Source organism: Toxotes jaculatrix, chromosome 16, assembly GCF_017976425.1.
Source record: "Toxotes jaculatrix isolate fToxJac2 chromosome 16, fToxJac2.pri, whole genome shotgun sequence".
Lineage (NCBI taxonomy): Eukaryota > Metazoa > Chordata > Actinopteri > Toxotidae > Toxotes > Toxotes jaculatrix.
The window spans coordinates 20,738,913-20,754,184 of record NC_054409.1 but is presented as its reverse complement, the minus strand read 5'-3'; the positions used below and the strand labels follow the sequence as shown (position 1 = coordinate 20,754,184).

The 15,272-nt window shown below is 42.0% G+C and overlaps 1 protein-coding gene across 2 annotated transcripts in view; it reads left to right on the top strand.

Annotated features, from left to right (window-relative positions):
• lamc3 (laminin, gamma 3) overlaps positions 1-15,272 on the top strand; it is a 121,438-nt gene that overhangs the window by 80,566 nt on the left and 25,600 nt on the right. For both annotated transcript variants that reach the window (XM_041059177.1, XM_041059176.1), the window contains exons 11-12: positions 4,483-4,592; positions 6,889-7,116. In XM_041059177.1, coding sequence (XP_040915111.1) covers positions 4,483-4,592; positions 6,889-7,116 — 338 coding nt within the window. The remainder of the gene's footprint in view (positions 1-4,482; positions 4,593-6,888; positions 7,117-15,272) is intronic.

Sequence of the window (15,272 nt, the reverse complement as noted above, 5' to 3'; positions counted from 1 at the left end):
GCAGAGGCGGGAGTGACTGGAGGAGGCAGTCTGGGGCTGAAGAGGTGAACCCTGGTGTGACAGTCTGTGGGGAAGCGGTAGTGCAATCAGTCACATTGTGTGGAGAGATCTCATTAGGCCTGTCAACCTGGGGGAGTGGGTGCAGCTGGCCTGGTCTCCCGGTTGAACCTGTTAAAAAACAGGCTTAAGTTATTCACTCTATTTTTGTTCTCTTCCCCCACTTGGCCTGGCGTCCTGTAGCCAGTAATCCTTCTCATCCCACTCAGCACCTCCTTCATACTGTTTTATTGCAATTTGTCTTCAATTCTGCCCCTGTGTTTCTATCTTTAATTCTCCTTTTTAACACCCTCAGACCAACTTAACTTCATCCCTGTAGACAGCCCTGGAAGCCCTCTCCTTCCCCGAGAAGGGATTTATTTTTATTTGTTTTCCAGGGTTTGTTTAAAGTAAACCAAAAAAAACAACAGCAAACTGTTTAATGCAATTTAAGGGTCCACATGGAAATTGACATGTTGTGCAGCTGGGAAGCTCTGCATTGTCTGCATGTTCCAGTCCATTAGCTCAAAACAGTCCTGTAGAGCCTCCACATGCTTACAGTTCAATAACAATGGGCAGAAGGGTGTTGGCTGCTGCTCGGAAGCAGTGATATGGTAAATTTTGGAGAAGTTGAAGGAAAAGTAGGTTGCAGCAGTGTGTAAGTTGTAGTTTGCTGGGAGGGAAGCAGCACTAGTTCAGATCGGAGATGATTAAAGCATAAAGACCTGGCCAGAAACAGCAGTGAGGAAAGGTCTGGTTTGATGGATGCTGTAAAGTGGAAACCTGCAGGATTACGTTGTGGCTGCAATGAAGGCTCCACTCAGCAGTCGGTTGTCTAGAATCACACTACGATTGTTGGCAGTTTGGGCAGGAGTCAATATACTTGTGCTGCTGTTGTCTGTGGTGGTGGAAAACAGAATTTGACAAAGGACAGGTCAGTCTTGTTGAAACTTGTTTTAGTCTGGTGGGTAAAAGCAGAGATCTCCACTTCAAGTGAAGCATCAAGTGATGGGAAAGGGAGGCCGAGTGTGTTACTGGCAAGGCGATTGTTGTACGATGGACTATACCTGTCTCTGTATATATCACTCCGACTCTGCACATTAAGCTGCTGGATCACATATGTATGAAAGCATTGCTGCATGTAAACACTCTATATCTTAATGTCAAGATCGACAGAAATGCATCAGTGATCGCTTTAATTCGGACAATTTGTGGTTTTAGGGAAGGTTAGATGCTATTTCTTTATGAACAACAGCTGCATGCAGTGAAGTCTTGTCATCTCAGTGAGATTGCCAGGTTTGGTACCAGCAGGCCTGCATAGAGACCAATCCAAAACCACTTAGGTGGTAATCGAAAAGGCTGCTGCAGGGTGAAAATAATTGAAATCACTCACCGACTCCACTGTTTGCTCTTGCTGGCAGCATGGGTTGTTGTTCACCACAGGAAAACGAAGATATGTAAATATGTAAATACCATTAACCCCATACATTATTTGGTAGTTACATGCAACATCGCAGTTCATACTGATAATAAAACATGTCACACTTTTACCACTGGAATTAGCACTTGGTGTTTGAGTCCAGGAGACACCTTGTTTAACAGTTTCGAACAAAATCTCGTTCCTAATACGTCCCTGAATGTGAAGGGAATGACAGTAAAGTTCTCTGAATATGAATCTGAATCTAAATCTGAGTTTCATCAGTGGATCAAGCCCCTGAGCTGGGACAGAATGTGGGACACAGCCTTTGTCTTTCTGTCCCCTCTAGTGCTTCCATCGCTCACTCTGGTGTCTGCACTCCAGTAATGAGATTCCCCTTAGCACCAAGAGCCCAGGCTAAAGGTGGTCTGTGGTTCCCTCACTGAAATGTTCTGGAGCATGTGGGACAGAAACTGTCATTAAGTGTTCTTCTCTGGAAAACTTCTCTACAGATCTCATTACACTTGTCAGGTACATGCACAGATGCACTTCGGTATATGCTCTATGTCATTCCCTCATCCCTGTCTCTTTCCTCTTCTCTCTGCCACACACACATATACACACACTCACACATACAAATGCAGACATGCACACAAACACATTAATCCATGTGGCCACCTGGCAGTGTGATTTGCAACAATCAGGTGGAACATATGCCTCAAAAATAGTCACGTTAAGAGAAAAGGGAATAAGTGTTTCATTAAAGGTGTTTGAAAGTATAAAAAAAGCACAACACACACTCCACATCTCTCTTGACTGGCAGCATTTGTATTCATAGCGGGTAAATATGGTAACCCGCTAAGTGGCTGTGTGTTCCCACCTGGTGCAATCATTTCAAAATCAGATGAAGGAAAAATATATGATAGAGCAGGGATTCAAACAGAGGGGGCTGATGAGAGGAGGCTGTATATAAGCTTATATAAGGTAACGTCCACTTTCTGATGTTCCCTCTGTTCACTTTCTGTTTCCATGAAAGCAGTGGGAGGGGAGGTTTTATTGCCTCGTTTGTAGCTGTGTGTGTGGACGCCTGTATCATGGAAGTATAATATTTGTGCCACGAGGCACCTCTCAAATGCTCAGTCACTTTTTACAACTGATAAAGGCTCTGCATAGAGTGATCAGCTGTTCTCTGTTTTAATGACCAAAAGAAGGATGTCAGGAAGCTGCTCATATGAGTTCCTTTTAAAAAAATAAATAAAGAAAAAAAGAAAAAAAAAAGAAAAAAAGAAAAAAGAACCAACTCACAACAGTCAGCAGAGCACTGGTTGTAGTGCGGGCGTGTGGTCCATCTGGCACTGAGCTCGTTTCTGTCATGTACTGAACATTTACTGACTTTGATCATAGATCAGGGCCAGCTAAATATATTGAACAGAAAGTGGACTTTGCAGGCAAAATAAAAATGAAAAAAACAAACTTTTGCTATAGAGTGAGCAAAGCAAGGAGATACATGGAATTTCTACAGTATGTCCTTGGGTAAACCTATAATTTATTTATGATTCAGTAACCCTTATAGTCAAAGGCCAAAAACTCTGTCCTCTGTGCTGCTTGCATTTACAGTACATTCAATTACAATTACAATTAACAGGATGTATTGATATTAGTAACCTGATTAAAATGTGTCATTTTCTAAAAGGCAGAATGGCACAGTTAGATTATGCTAACAGCATATCTCTATGCATGTTCTATTTGTGTATCTTGTCTGTATTTTTCAAGTTTACAATCTCTGATATGCTTACTTACCCTCTGAGTACCTTATCATTTATTTGCTTCTCTTTCTCCCCCCCTCACCGTAATGTCTTGCTCTCTTGCTCACCTTGTATCTTCATCTCTGTTCTTGTCTCTCTAAGGGTACTTGTGTGCGTGTGGGGAGGGGGATGTGTGTGGATGTGCGTGTCTATGTCCAGTATTCTTTTGGGCTTTTCTCTCCTGATGATCTCCACTCATCCTCCGTGGAGCAGGCTTAATTACAGCGCGGCTCTCCGCGCTCTGCTTGTTGCTGATTAAAAGGGACACTGAAGCTCCATAGGGAAAGCATGACTGGGAGTTTGTTCACTTTCATGCACTCTCTGCTTATCGCTGTCTGACCAGCTCCATTACCATGGCTTTGAGGCCCAGTTTGTAATTGCCTCTCTTTATTACTGTGCCTACATGTCAGGCCAGGGAACAAGGACCCGCCGCATTAACATGGCGCAGAGTCTGTGTGGCAAGCCTGGAAGGCACACACACACACACACACACACACATGTTCATGTGCACAGTGTAAATATGAATCTAAGACAGAGGCCATGCACAAAATAAAGAATTTTGAAAACAAGTTAATGTGCTGTGAGCACCTGGTCTGTTAAAACAGGGGTCATTGAACACTCACACATGAACGGGCTGACTTAGGCTGCTATGTGTATAATTACAAGGTTATCGTAACAGGATGGCACTTTAAAATAAGGTGTCCTTTATAAACACAATAGTGCGAGAACATTTTATAACACAACACCACCTGAGTGGAGCTGACACAGCACCTGTCATCAAGATGGAAAGAGTGCATGATACCTGGAGTAAAACGGGCAGATGTCAGCTGTACAGCCTGGCTTTTCAGGACATTCTTCAGCAGATGGCAGAGCTCAGTGATCAAGACCCTGGATATGTGTTGTCAGCACTTATAATTTTTTTTTTCTTTTCTTCGGACTGTATGTGTCTGCTGCTCTGGATAGCCCACTGTTAAAAAAAAAAAAAAAATCAAGTGTATGTGTGGCAGGGCATTTCATATTTTCTTAGTTGTGGAGTGTAATTAAAATTGCTTTAGAAACCACTCTGCCGTTCCATAAATCACCCACACAAACAAATTTTCTCTGTTTGGGTTTTTGTACCTTTTAAAATGTGATGTTTTGGCTGTTTAATGTGATGATGTTTGCATTTGCATGCACTGTACCAACATACTGTAACTGATCTATTTCTCTCTTCTACTTTCACAGACTCCATGAAAATGAGGTGAGATTTAAACCTGCGTTGTCTGCCTTTGACTTCCAGCGTCTCCTTTACAACGTGACAGCTATCAGAATCAGCAACGCTGGAGGACACAACTGTAAGTGTGTGTTTGTGTGCCGCTGTGTGTAACACATTTAGTTTGGGATGCATTGTACCCAGTGCGTTATTGTTGACATTTTTATTTTTGACATTAAATATTATGTGATATTATTGCTGAATTCATGGCCATTCACAAATGATACCAGTAAAAGTGTCACAGTTCTATCGATTAAAAATACATTTTCATCACACAGTAGCACAAATTGTTAAAGTTGCACCAAACATACTTTCTAAAACAATGACAGTATTTGTATTCAGGGAATAGTGCAACTGTTCCAAATCTGGCTTAGCAGAAAACGGGACATTTATTCCCAGATGTTAGTGACTACTCCTTGAAATCCTGCTCTTATTTTTATCATGTTCCTCCTGCCTTTCCATCTGATAGTCTGCATTGTAAAGTACAGGCAGGATCTGAGAGGAATTACGGCGGATTAGAGCACCAAGAAGACAGAACAGCTGGCCAAAATCACCAGCTTTCTCACACTACTTACACCATTTTAATTAGTTGCAGGCATCGCAGGCAATGTGACACACACTCTTGTGTAGTTCCACGTGCACTTGCACATGCAGAAGGACTGGCACAGAAGTTTGCAGAAGCACAGCAGTGCAGTCATGCATATTCCATCGAACTGTCTCCTGTAACCACCCACCCACATGAACGTGCAAACAAAGTCAAGCACATGGTTTACACTGCATCTACTGCACAACATGGGGGAGAAACTCTTAATGATTTGTGTAAGGTCTCAAACTCATTCCCAAGCAGCTTTATAAGTGCCTTATCGCTGCAGACTGCCTGGCAAACTTTAATATCAGAATCCCATAAAGCTACCCTTGCATCTCTCTCCTCTCTCCCTCTCACAGTCTCCTTCATTCCTCAAATTTCTCTGTACACCACAGAGAGTCTCTTATAACAGAAGTGTGTTATTTTAATAACAGTATTGTCTTTAGACTATAAACGTAGGCTTTTGCTACACCCACAGTGAAGGCCATTAATTGTCTCTGCAAGAAAGAAAATGGGTTTTGAACAGAGAGCATAGCCATATTGGAAGTTTAAGAGAAATTAGTGGCTTAATGACTCCATGCACAGGTACCTAAAGATACCTTAATTGTCATAGTTGGTGAGGCTGCAGTGAGCCATTCAAAAGAATTAAAACCTCAACTGGTCTGACAAGGTTTCTTGGAGAAAGGATTGATGGAGAGAATTTGCACAGCGTGACTTAAAACGAAATGTTTTTAATTAACTGAAATATGGGTTCGGTTTCTGAAAACTGTTTTAATTGCACATTTTCCCTTGCTGAACGAGCTAATAGAATTCAGGAGGTAGAGGAGAGTAAAGGGTAGAGGCTAAGGCGAGTCATGAAGAGGGGAGAGGACAGACTTGCCTACTGATTATCCCTCAGAGGTGCAAATGAACTAGGTTTCATCACCGCTGAAGGAATGGCTGGATCATGACTTGTTAGAAGTCAGCGTCCATCCTCTCCTCTGGTTCTTCCACTTTCTCAGCCCTCACTGTTTCTTCTAGTCAGATTTCGCTCATTATGCAGCTGCTCATTCACACTTGGTTTATTCCTTATCCAACAAACCTACATACTCATACGTGCACAGCATACTCTGTCTATCTATCTACCATCTGTCCTTCTTGTGTGCTCTCAAGGAACAGGAACAAAAGTAATTTTGTGTTCAGTGGATGTGGTTTAGAGAGTAGAGGGTGAAAGGGATTTGGTTCAGGATGGCCTGCCGCCATCACTATTCATGAGAGGAGAGAGGGATCTTGAAACCCCACAGGAACTGCACGTCTGACATACCTCCACCGAGTCTCCTGTCTCCTTTTCTTCTCGTCTTGCTCTGCTGCAGTGATTTATTCATTTGCTATATCAAAGATTCCCTGGGTGACGGGTGTATGTGTGTGGGCGCGTGCGTGCGTGTGCGAGTGAGCATTAAGTGTGGCATTTACGGGCATGTGGGTGGATGAATCTGTTATTGTGTGTGTGTGTGTGTGTGTGTCAGACTGTAAACTGTAATCACAGGCCAGAACCTGTAATGAGACAGGGAAGGAGGGACAGCACTGCAACAAATGCTAATAACCCACCTCTTAATGAGATACAGAGACCCACAAACAAGCACACCTACACACACACACACACACACCCCTCATTCCAGAGAAAAGCAGGTTCCCCAAACACTTCAACAGGCCTCTGAGGCAACAGTTATCAGTTTACTACTGACCTCTGTAACCGTCTGTCTTGTGACAAGGCACTCTTCCCATATTTTCCCTTCCTTCCTCTTTTCTCCAGACACATCGCAGCTCGCAGGTGTAACCCTGACCTCAGCTTTAATCTCCTCTGGTCCAGTCAGCCCTCCTGCTCCTTGGGTGGAATCTTGTTCCTGTCCCCCAGGCTTCGCAGGCCAGTTTTGTGAGCGGTGCATCCCAGGATACACCAGGGAAGTCCCTGGCAGAGGGCCTCTCTCGACATGCGTGCCATGCAACTGCCACCAGCACGGAACCTGCCATCCAGAGACAGGTAATAAGTGAAACATTTACAGCCCATTTGGCTTGTGCACAACTGAATTCAAATAATAAATCTGGAAAACGTCAGGAGGGCATGATGATTTGGGTGCCACTCCACTGACAGCCAATCACCAATGTTTCTGTTTCAGTGACTCCTGTTGAAGTAGAAAATCCCCCCAAAAATGAAAAGGTGAATTCATAAATCAGGTTCAGAGCATTTTATTTTATTATATTTAAAAGGGAACTTCACCAACTTTACAGTACATGCCAAAGTCAATTTAGTAGTCATGAGGATGGCTCCAGCCTGTGAAAACAGCAATATAATGTCTCCTATGGAGCATCACTGGAGTAGCTTTTGCTGAAACTTGAGACCACAAACACTTAACAAAAAGTTACGCTTGAAAGATGTTTATATTTTCCAGTCAGAGAGGGTCTAATGCTGCCTTTGCTGTCACAGAAGAGTTACTGCAATTACCAGTTTCCGACTTGTAAATAGCATTCACATCAACATCATTGTAATTGCAACTGACACATTGTTAGCTGAAAGATTTTTCAGCTAACAAAATGAAAGTGTCTGAAAACCCAACAAATATGGATGTCTCACAGCTGCCAAAGTCTGTTGCTCAAGGTATTAAATCCCAAAATTAATAGATGAATGGTCAATTCACGGTACTTGTAACCATCACACAGCCAGCTCTGCTGTTGTCTGCCTGCAGGTCCTTCCACCATCCATCACATTTGACTTGAACATGGCATGATAAGTTTGACCAATGCTAGAAACTAAAAGTCAGAATGTCGCAGCCTCTATTGCATCAACTTTGAGTTCTCAGTCTCTTTCATGTCCCTAATTTAAGGAAGTACAAAACCAAAGTACTCTACGTGACTCAAGTTGTAAAAAAATAAAAGAAAAAATGTTCTTCCCTTTAAATTCGCATATAACATAGTTTGAGTAACTTCAGAGAGTTTTCACAGAGTGAATCAAAAGCCCACCATTTCATAAGTCGCTGCTCTTGGAACTGGCTGTGTCAACATGCTTTGCTCATTGTTAACAGAACAATTTAGAATAGTACTATATTATTATAAAGTATAAAACTAATCCAGGTTGCCACATTGACAAGAAAGTCATCCTTCGGAAGCATTCAGCTCGTGTAACATGAGATGAGGGATCATCAGTGGTTGTTTGAGACAATATTTTCTGTCACTGTGCCTTTGAGAGAGCAGAGGGAACAGAAAGAGATGCCGGCTGTTCGACTGAAGCATTTTTCTGTCTTTCCAGAACTGACATTCAGTCATCATTGCTTCAAGGGAACATAGCTCAGTCATCCCTCAGGGGCATTGGCAAGCTATCACTCAAACTGAGAACTGGATGGCTGTACTAATACAGCAATATCCTCATCTCACACAGCTAATCTCATAATAACAGCTAAAGGAGAAGTGTGTATTTAATGCACCTGACATTTTTTATGGGAGATAGTAACGGCAGCTGCAGTTTTCTTTCAGCTTCATGTCCTAAACACAACGTTCCGTAAATGACAGAAGTAAAACAGCAGCTGTTGGCTGTGTAAACAAGTCAAACTCTATGCAGTTATTTATACGTGTGTGTCTGTGGTTGTTTACTATATGCACTCTTTTTCTCCCTGAGTCTTTTCCACACTATCTCACTATCACAGCTTTAAACAAGTCTCTCCATCTCACCAAGAGCAGACAACTATTCCATCCAAGGTCCCACCCTCCATCTTTTATCTTTCCTCAATCTCTCTCTTCCTCTCTATCTCCCTCCCCTACCCTGCGACTTAAAGTCTCAGAGATCTGACCTAGTTAGGAGATGCCTGAAGCTTTGGCTGAGAGTGTGTGTTATGTTTGTGACTCCATGTGTGTTTATATGACTGTGTGTGTGTGTGCGTCTGAGGTCCGGAAGCAAGTCTGGTATCACTGCCTGCCTGCCTCCCCCCTAATTAGACTTGTTAACCGCCTCTTGGCTAATGATGTCTAATTTGCTTGCAGATTTCCTGTGTCTCTTATGTCTCTTCTCAATCTGGATGTCTCCCTCTCTCACGCACTTCTCTCTGCCTCCTCTTGTTCCCCTGACTCCCTAGTCAGCCTCTTGCTGTCTTCTGCTTCCTTCTTCCTCAGCTAGGATTGCACCTGCTCTCCCCAGTCACCTTGACTTTGTTTTTAGCGTCCTTGACGCCCTTCTGTGCAGACTCCTCTCATGTTTCCACTCCCTGGATATCTTCATGACTTTCACAGGTGTATTTCCTTTTTTATTAGTATGGTACCCAACATCCATACAGTTGGATCCATGCGGTTTTTTAAGTACTTATATAGAACGGGAATTGGTGTTATCAATAACCTCAACTTCTTCTGAGAGCAGATGTGAGAGGGAAAGTGGTGAGAGCTGGAAAAAAAAGTCAGTTCATTTTGTGTGTTCTTTACAAAGATTGGAAGTGTCAGAATGTAGGAGAATGTTTTTTTTTAGGCAGTCTGAACACAAATGTGCTTGTGTTCTCAGCTGTTGGAAGGAAAACTGCATTATTTATTAATGAACCTGTTTAACTGTTTAACATCAAAGTAGCTTTGGTTTATGCTAAATAGGTTGAGCTTAGCAGCATTTAGCATCTTAATATCGCATCTTAATAGAGTTCACACCTTACAAGTCCCCACAGACTGTGAAGATTTTTCATTACACACATACACACACACGCTTTTGAGGATGTTTTAAAAATATTTATAGTGCCATGCAAATGATGAATGAGTGTTAAATATGGAAAACGATGTGTCCTCTGAGTCATGGATCAAAAATCCCTTGTGTGCTGTGTCCTTTGGCGTGAAGCTTTTGGGCTGAATAGCATTAGCTGACTATCAGGAAAAGAAGCTAGTTAAAATTAGCCTTTATTTTTCAAACGGATGATGGCATGTCATCTTCTGAAGGCCTGCTGGCTCGTCTTTGGTTTAAAAAAAAAAAAAAAAAAAGAGGGGGAAGCAAACAAACAGCAGAAGCTCTCCATAAATCTATAAGTTCAGGTCAAGGGGAGCTATCAAAGTAAGTCGATTAGAGACACCCTGTTCATCATTTGTCACCAGGAGGGCGGACCAACCTGCTGTTTCTCCTATCAGAATCTTAATTGCTGTATAATTACCTAACGACTTGTATCATCATGCAGGGTGTGCCCACAGACAGAATTGGGATGGAGTTTATTCACTGGCTGCCGAGGGAAGCTGCAGCCAATGGTGCTTCATAATCATGATTTATTAACACTCTGAGTCGCGTCGGTTCTATTTGCTGTAGCGCAACAAAACAGATTGGAAATGTTAATATTTGTGGTGGAACGAGCAAATAGTGATTTCTGCCGTGCGCTCGTGCTGCAGGGCTGATGAAGTTAGTGTGTGGCACATGTGTTTCCACTTTTGGACATAACTGTCATTTCAGTGTACCACTGGACCGGATTTGCTTCTGTACAGTGGGTACACTGTGTTAATTGCACACACACCATCCATAAAATTGGGTAGAGAGCACAATTAATAAGCTCAAGGGAGGGTGTTGAGGAAGGAGAGAGATGATCGTAATGTATGGATAAAACGGATACACTCAATTTTCTCTGCAGCCCACGCTGTAGTGCTCATTAATCACCTAAACAAATGAAACACATGATGCTCTCGACACTGTACTCTCTGCTGGACGTGGAGCATTAGGGTGCTGCATTAGAGCTCCTCTGTTAGCCCTGTTTCCTAATAGACCTGTGTTAGTCCTCCGTGGTGCACAGCACTTGTACTTACATCCTCAGAGAACAATGCCATCTGGGAGAGGAAGCCCGTTCCACCCAGTATGAGTTCAAAATTAATTCAACGGGGAACTCCTCAAAGTCAAATTACAAGTCATAGGAAGTACTACTCAGCCTGTGAAAATAGTTGTATAATGTTGTGTGTGAATCTAGAGGGAGTATTCTTAAGTCTGAGAAAATTGCTCAAGTGATATAGTTGAGCGGGCTGCACATTTTTAACAGAAAGTATGAGTTTCAAAGGGGACACATGGCTTTTGAAAGACATGGGCATTTACCAGACTGGGAGGGTCTGATGAAAAGACTCTATGTAGTCACATTATGATGAAATGATGTGTCAGGATATCTCAGCCTTTGCGTTTGACCATTTCTTTGTATCCAGGCCACAGCTTTAGGAAACGTCAGTGTTTCAGTTGACCCACCATGAATATTAATTACGTGAACTATCCCCTTATTTCTCCCCCAGGGCCTCCATGAGGTTGACACTTGTGATCTTCAGTGGAAGATCTATTCAGATCAATCATCTATTAGATAGATAATTTGGTTTGATCACTTTTAGACAATCATGTCCCCTTCAAGATGAACAGGTCACATTTTTTATTTGTCCAACACTTTAATAATTTAATACATAGCACCTGCAAAATTCATGACATTCCTAAGATGGTTAACGTGGTAAACATTATAAGAGCAACATATCAGCATTGTCACTATCACCATATTGGCATGTTGATGTTAGCATTTAGCTTACAGTCTCACAGAGCTGCTAGCATGGCTGTAGACTTTTAAATATTCTTTTTTTTTTGAGTCACATATCTGTAATTTCTTTTAACATTTAATATCACCACTGGATACACAGATAGAGTTCTTACTTCTGTTGTTTTCTGGAGGTTTTCTCTTGTTATTGGTTGTTTTTAGGCAGAGTAATCTTCCTTGCTCTCATTTATTTTGTCAATACACCAGGTTAGTTGTGCTAAATCTTTCTTGTCTTAACTAATTTCACCAAGGAAAAGGATGAATCTTTTTCAGATCAGTGAAACCTGACAGTGTGGCTAGAAACCAAGGCAGGCAGACTGAGTGTGCTCATTGTCTATCTTTCGATTTATTTTTGTGTAAAATAAACGCACTGGTCGTGAGGAGATAAGTAAAGCATACTGAATAGGATCAGCTGGAGAAATTACATGGTAAGATTCATTCTAACTGACTACATCAGTCTTTTTTTTTTTTTTTCCTCCTTCTCACTTCCTTTTGCTCTCACTGTCGCTCCTCATATCCCCATCATGCTGATACGGACCAGGCATCTTAGGGCTTAGCCTGCTACAAATACAACCCACCAGAGAGATTAGGGGGTTGAATAAGCCAGCTAGAGCCAGCTTCACTCCCCATCAGTTTGTCTGCCTCAACTTTCTCCCATAGATTTTTCTAACTAATGACCTTAGAGAGCCGAAGATGGCATTTAAGCAGGCATTTGGGGAATGTGCGCCCTTGCTTCCTCTGTCTCATTCTAAAGCGGCCCTTTGTTGGTAAATACTGACTCACAGTATCCTCCGTTTTACCCTAGCATTCTAATGAGTATTGTAATGAGCAGCATGTTTGGTCATTTCTTCGTCTGTACCTTAATTGATGCAATGAGACAGGTACTCTGGATGATGGCCTTTATTAGGCTGACTTCAATGTATTTTGCTGCAGGAGCCCCTGGTGATCCGTTCCCCTTCACAGACCAAGGCCAAAAAAAAGCTGCCGTTTCTCGACCTCCTCCACCAGACTGCAGTGGGCGTGACATTTAGCTATGCAAAACCACTGAGCATTATTCAAAAATTTGGCCCCGCACAAATGTCAAAAAGTGAGAAACAAGCATATGCTGTTATGAAACAGGACAAGGAACAGTTATTTATACTAGCATTTGTAGGGACGATGCACATGCTGCGTCCAGGTACTTGTGGTCAGCAGGCTGCAGCTAACTATAGCTGGCCTTCTTCATAGCCGGAAGATTATAGCTAGGTCCGAAGTAAGTCGTGAAAACGTGGTTTAACGCAACTTCTTTTTATTTAACCGAAAGTCTGTTTATTTTGCAAACAATCTGCAGTCTGTCTGTGAATGTGGATCCAGGACACAAACATCACTTAGATCCACATTGATCTGCATCTTCAAATCTTTAATGCTTTCAAGTGCATCGCATGAGTCTGCACAATACGCTTTTGTGCAGGAGATATATTGAAAAAACTGGGATGTCTGGTTAAAGCATTGTTAACTTAATTAATATGTGATTTCTCATAAATAATTGGCTATTGATAAGGAGAAATGGGGAACTTAATCAGATGATTCCCTCAGTTTGGTTTGCTAAGGCTGAAAGCAGCAGTGTGGCCTTTGATTGTGTGTGTGGCTTTTGAAATCAAAAAATATTAAATTACAGTTTTGTGCCAAATTAGCCTACTATTGTGTATGCTAATTATTTTGTATTATGTAGCGGTGCTTATGGTTGAAGACAATGGAGAAAGGCATTGAGACAGAAATAGAGACTTTCTCTACAATAAGCATTGTATTTTCATGAATAGGCTCATTTAGATTCTTTTGACCTCTTCCAGTAGCATTGAAACTGATTTAAAAGAGTCTACAGCCATGCTAGTGGCTCTGTGAGGCACAGTGGTGCTTTGAGCTACATGCTAACATCCGTATTCTAATGTGTAATGTCTAATGTTTGCAGCGTTCACATGCTAATTTGGGCAAAAAGTATGAACACAAAGCTGAAACATTTAGAGGAGCCTTGGACGTAAACAAGACTAATTGGATACAGTTTTTATTTTGACCTGATAGTGACGCTAAATCATGATATTGACATATGATACTTACTTAGCAGCTTGCTGCATCCGTTTCACAAGTGCACTGACATTTGATCAGAGTAAAATGCACAGTAAATGGTTTATAGAGCTCCTCCACAGCATCTACAGTAGGTGACCCAGAACTTTGGTCGAGGCAACATGAGCTACAGCCACTGCTCTAAGTGTTCCCATCCCCAATACCCGAGGGCCTTGGCCATTACAATTTGGCTGACAGCCTCTATACACAAAACAGGAATTGATGCATTTATTTTCCACAGTCACAGTATGACAAAACATATTTCCCCAGTCATTCGTATTGTGCACATTATGTATGGGGGTGGACAGAATATACAGCCCCTCCTCTTTTCTTTCAACATCCTCCCTCTCCCCTCTGCAGCAGTCCACTCATTCAGACCCCACTGACAAGCCACATCTGCAGCAGCCAGCGCTGGCAGCATATCTGTGTTAAATTAGAGAGTAACATCACCATCAAACAGTCCTGCAGCAGATTTACCCCAACTTCTACCCTGGAGGCCTCAGAGCTGCAGACGAAATTTTCTCTCTCAGTCTCTGTCTCTTTCTTTCTGCCTTGTTTCCTTCTCTCCTTCATTAAAACAGGGTGTTCACATGCATTAGTAAATAGATTTCCTTGGCCCGAAGCTTTTTAATGTTCCAGTGGGCGAAGGAGACAAGCCTCTTGGAAAATATGGAGGTCTTGAAAAGCTCATGTTTTTGACATTACATCCTTCTTGTAATTTTGCTTATATTATGCAGAAAACTTAAGACTTTGTCTAGAATTATTTTTTTTACGTTTTTCAAAAATCACTTTAAAGGTATTTGCGCTGTGGAGCAAAGCAAGAAATCGTCTCAACACTCACACATAACTGATGCAGCCACATGTTGCTTTGAGCTCATGTGACTTTATTTTACTTGTATTTCTTGGCTTACGCATCATCAAAGACCCCACATGTTGCCCCTCTCCTTCGGAAAGACCTCCCAAGATGGTGCAGAATGACATGCAGTGATCTTTAGAACCTCAATTTGGTCAGTAAATAAATCTGGAGAGTTTGAGAGCAAGAATGTAATAACAGAAGATAGGCGTGCTCTGATCTTCTGCCTAAACAAAAACATACTTATTTAAAATCCATTTCTCCTTGGGTTTCCTTTCCCATTTTCTATCCCCATCTGGTGTTAAAGCTATTACAGGCTCCTGCAAACAATGATAACCACTATCTTTGGAAGAGGTACTCATCGCACTCGTTTGAGAGGAACACTGAATGATGCAGTATAAACACACTGAATAAGAAAGAAATTCGGAAAGAGGTGGAATTCAAAACAACCACTCTTTCATTCTTTCTATAGTGCCTGCCCGTGCTTCTGCGGCTACCCCAGAGTGATGTATTCTGATGTATTCCTATCCTCCACAAGTGGCTGCCTTAATGAAGTGCATTAGTCCTGAGCGTGTGTGTATTTATGTAGAGAGAGTACAATGAGGAGCATAGTGGAGGGATGAGGTACAGGTAGAATGAGTGCTGGAAGAAAGGAGCTCTTTGGAGTGTGATGTGTGTATGATA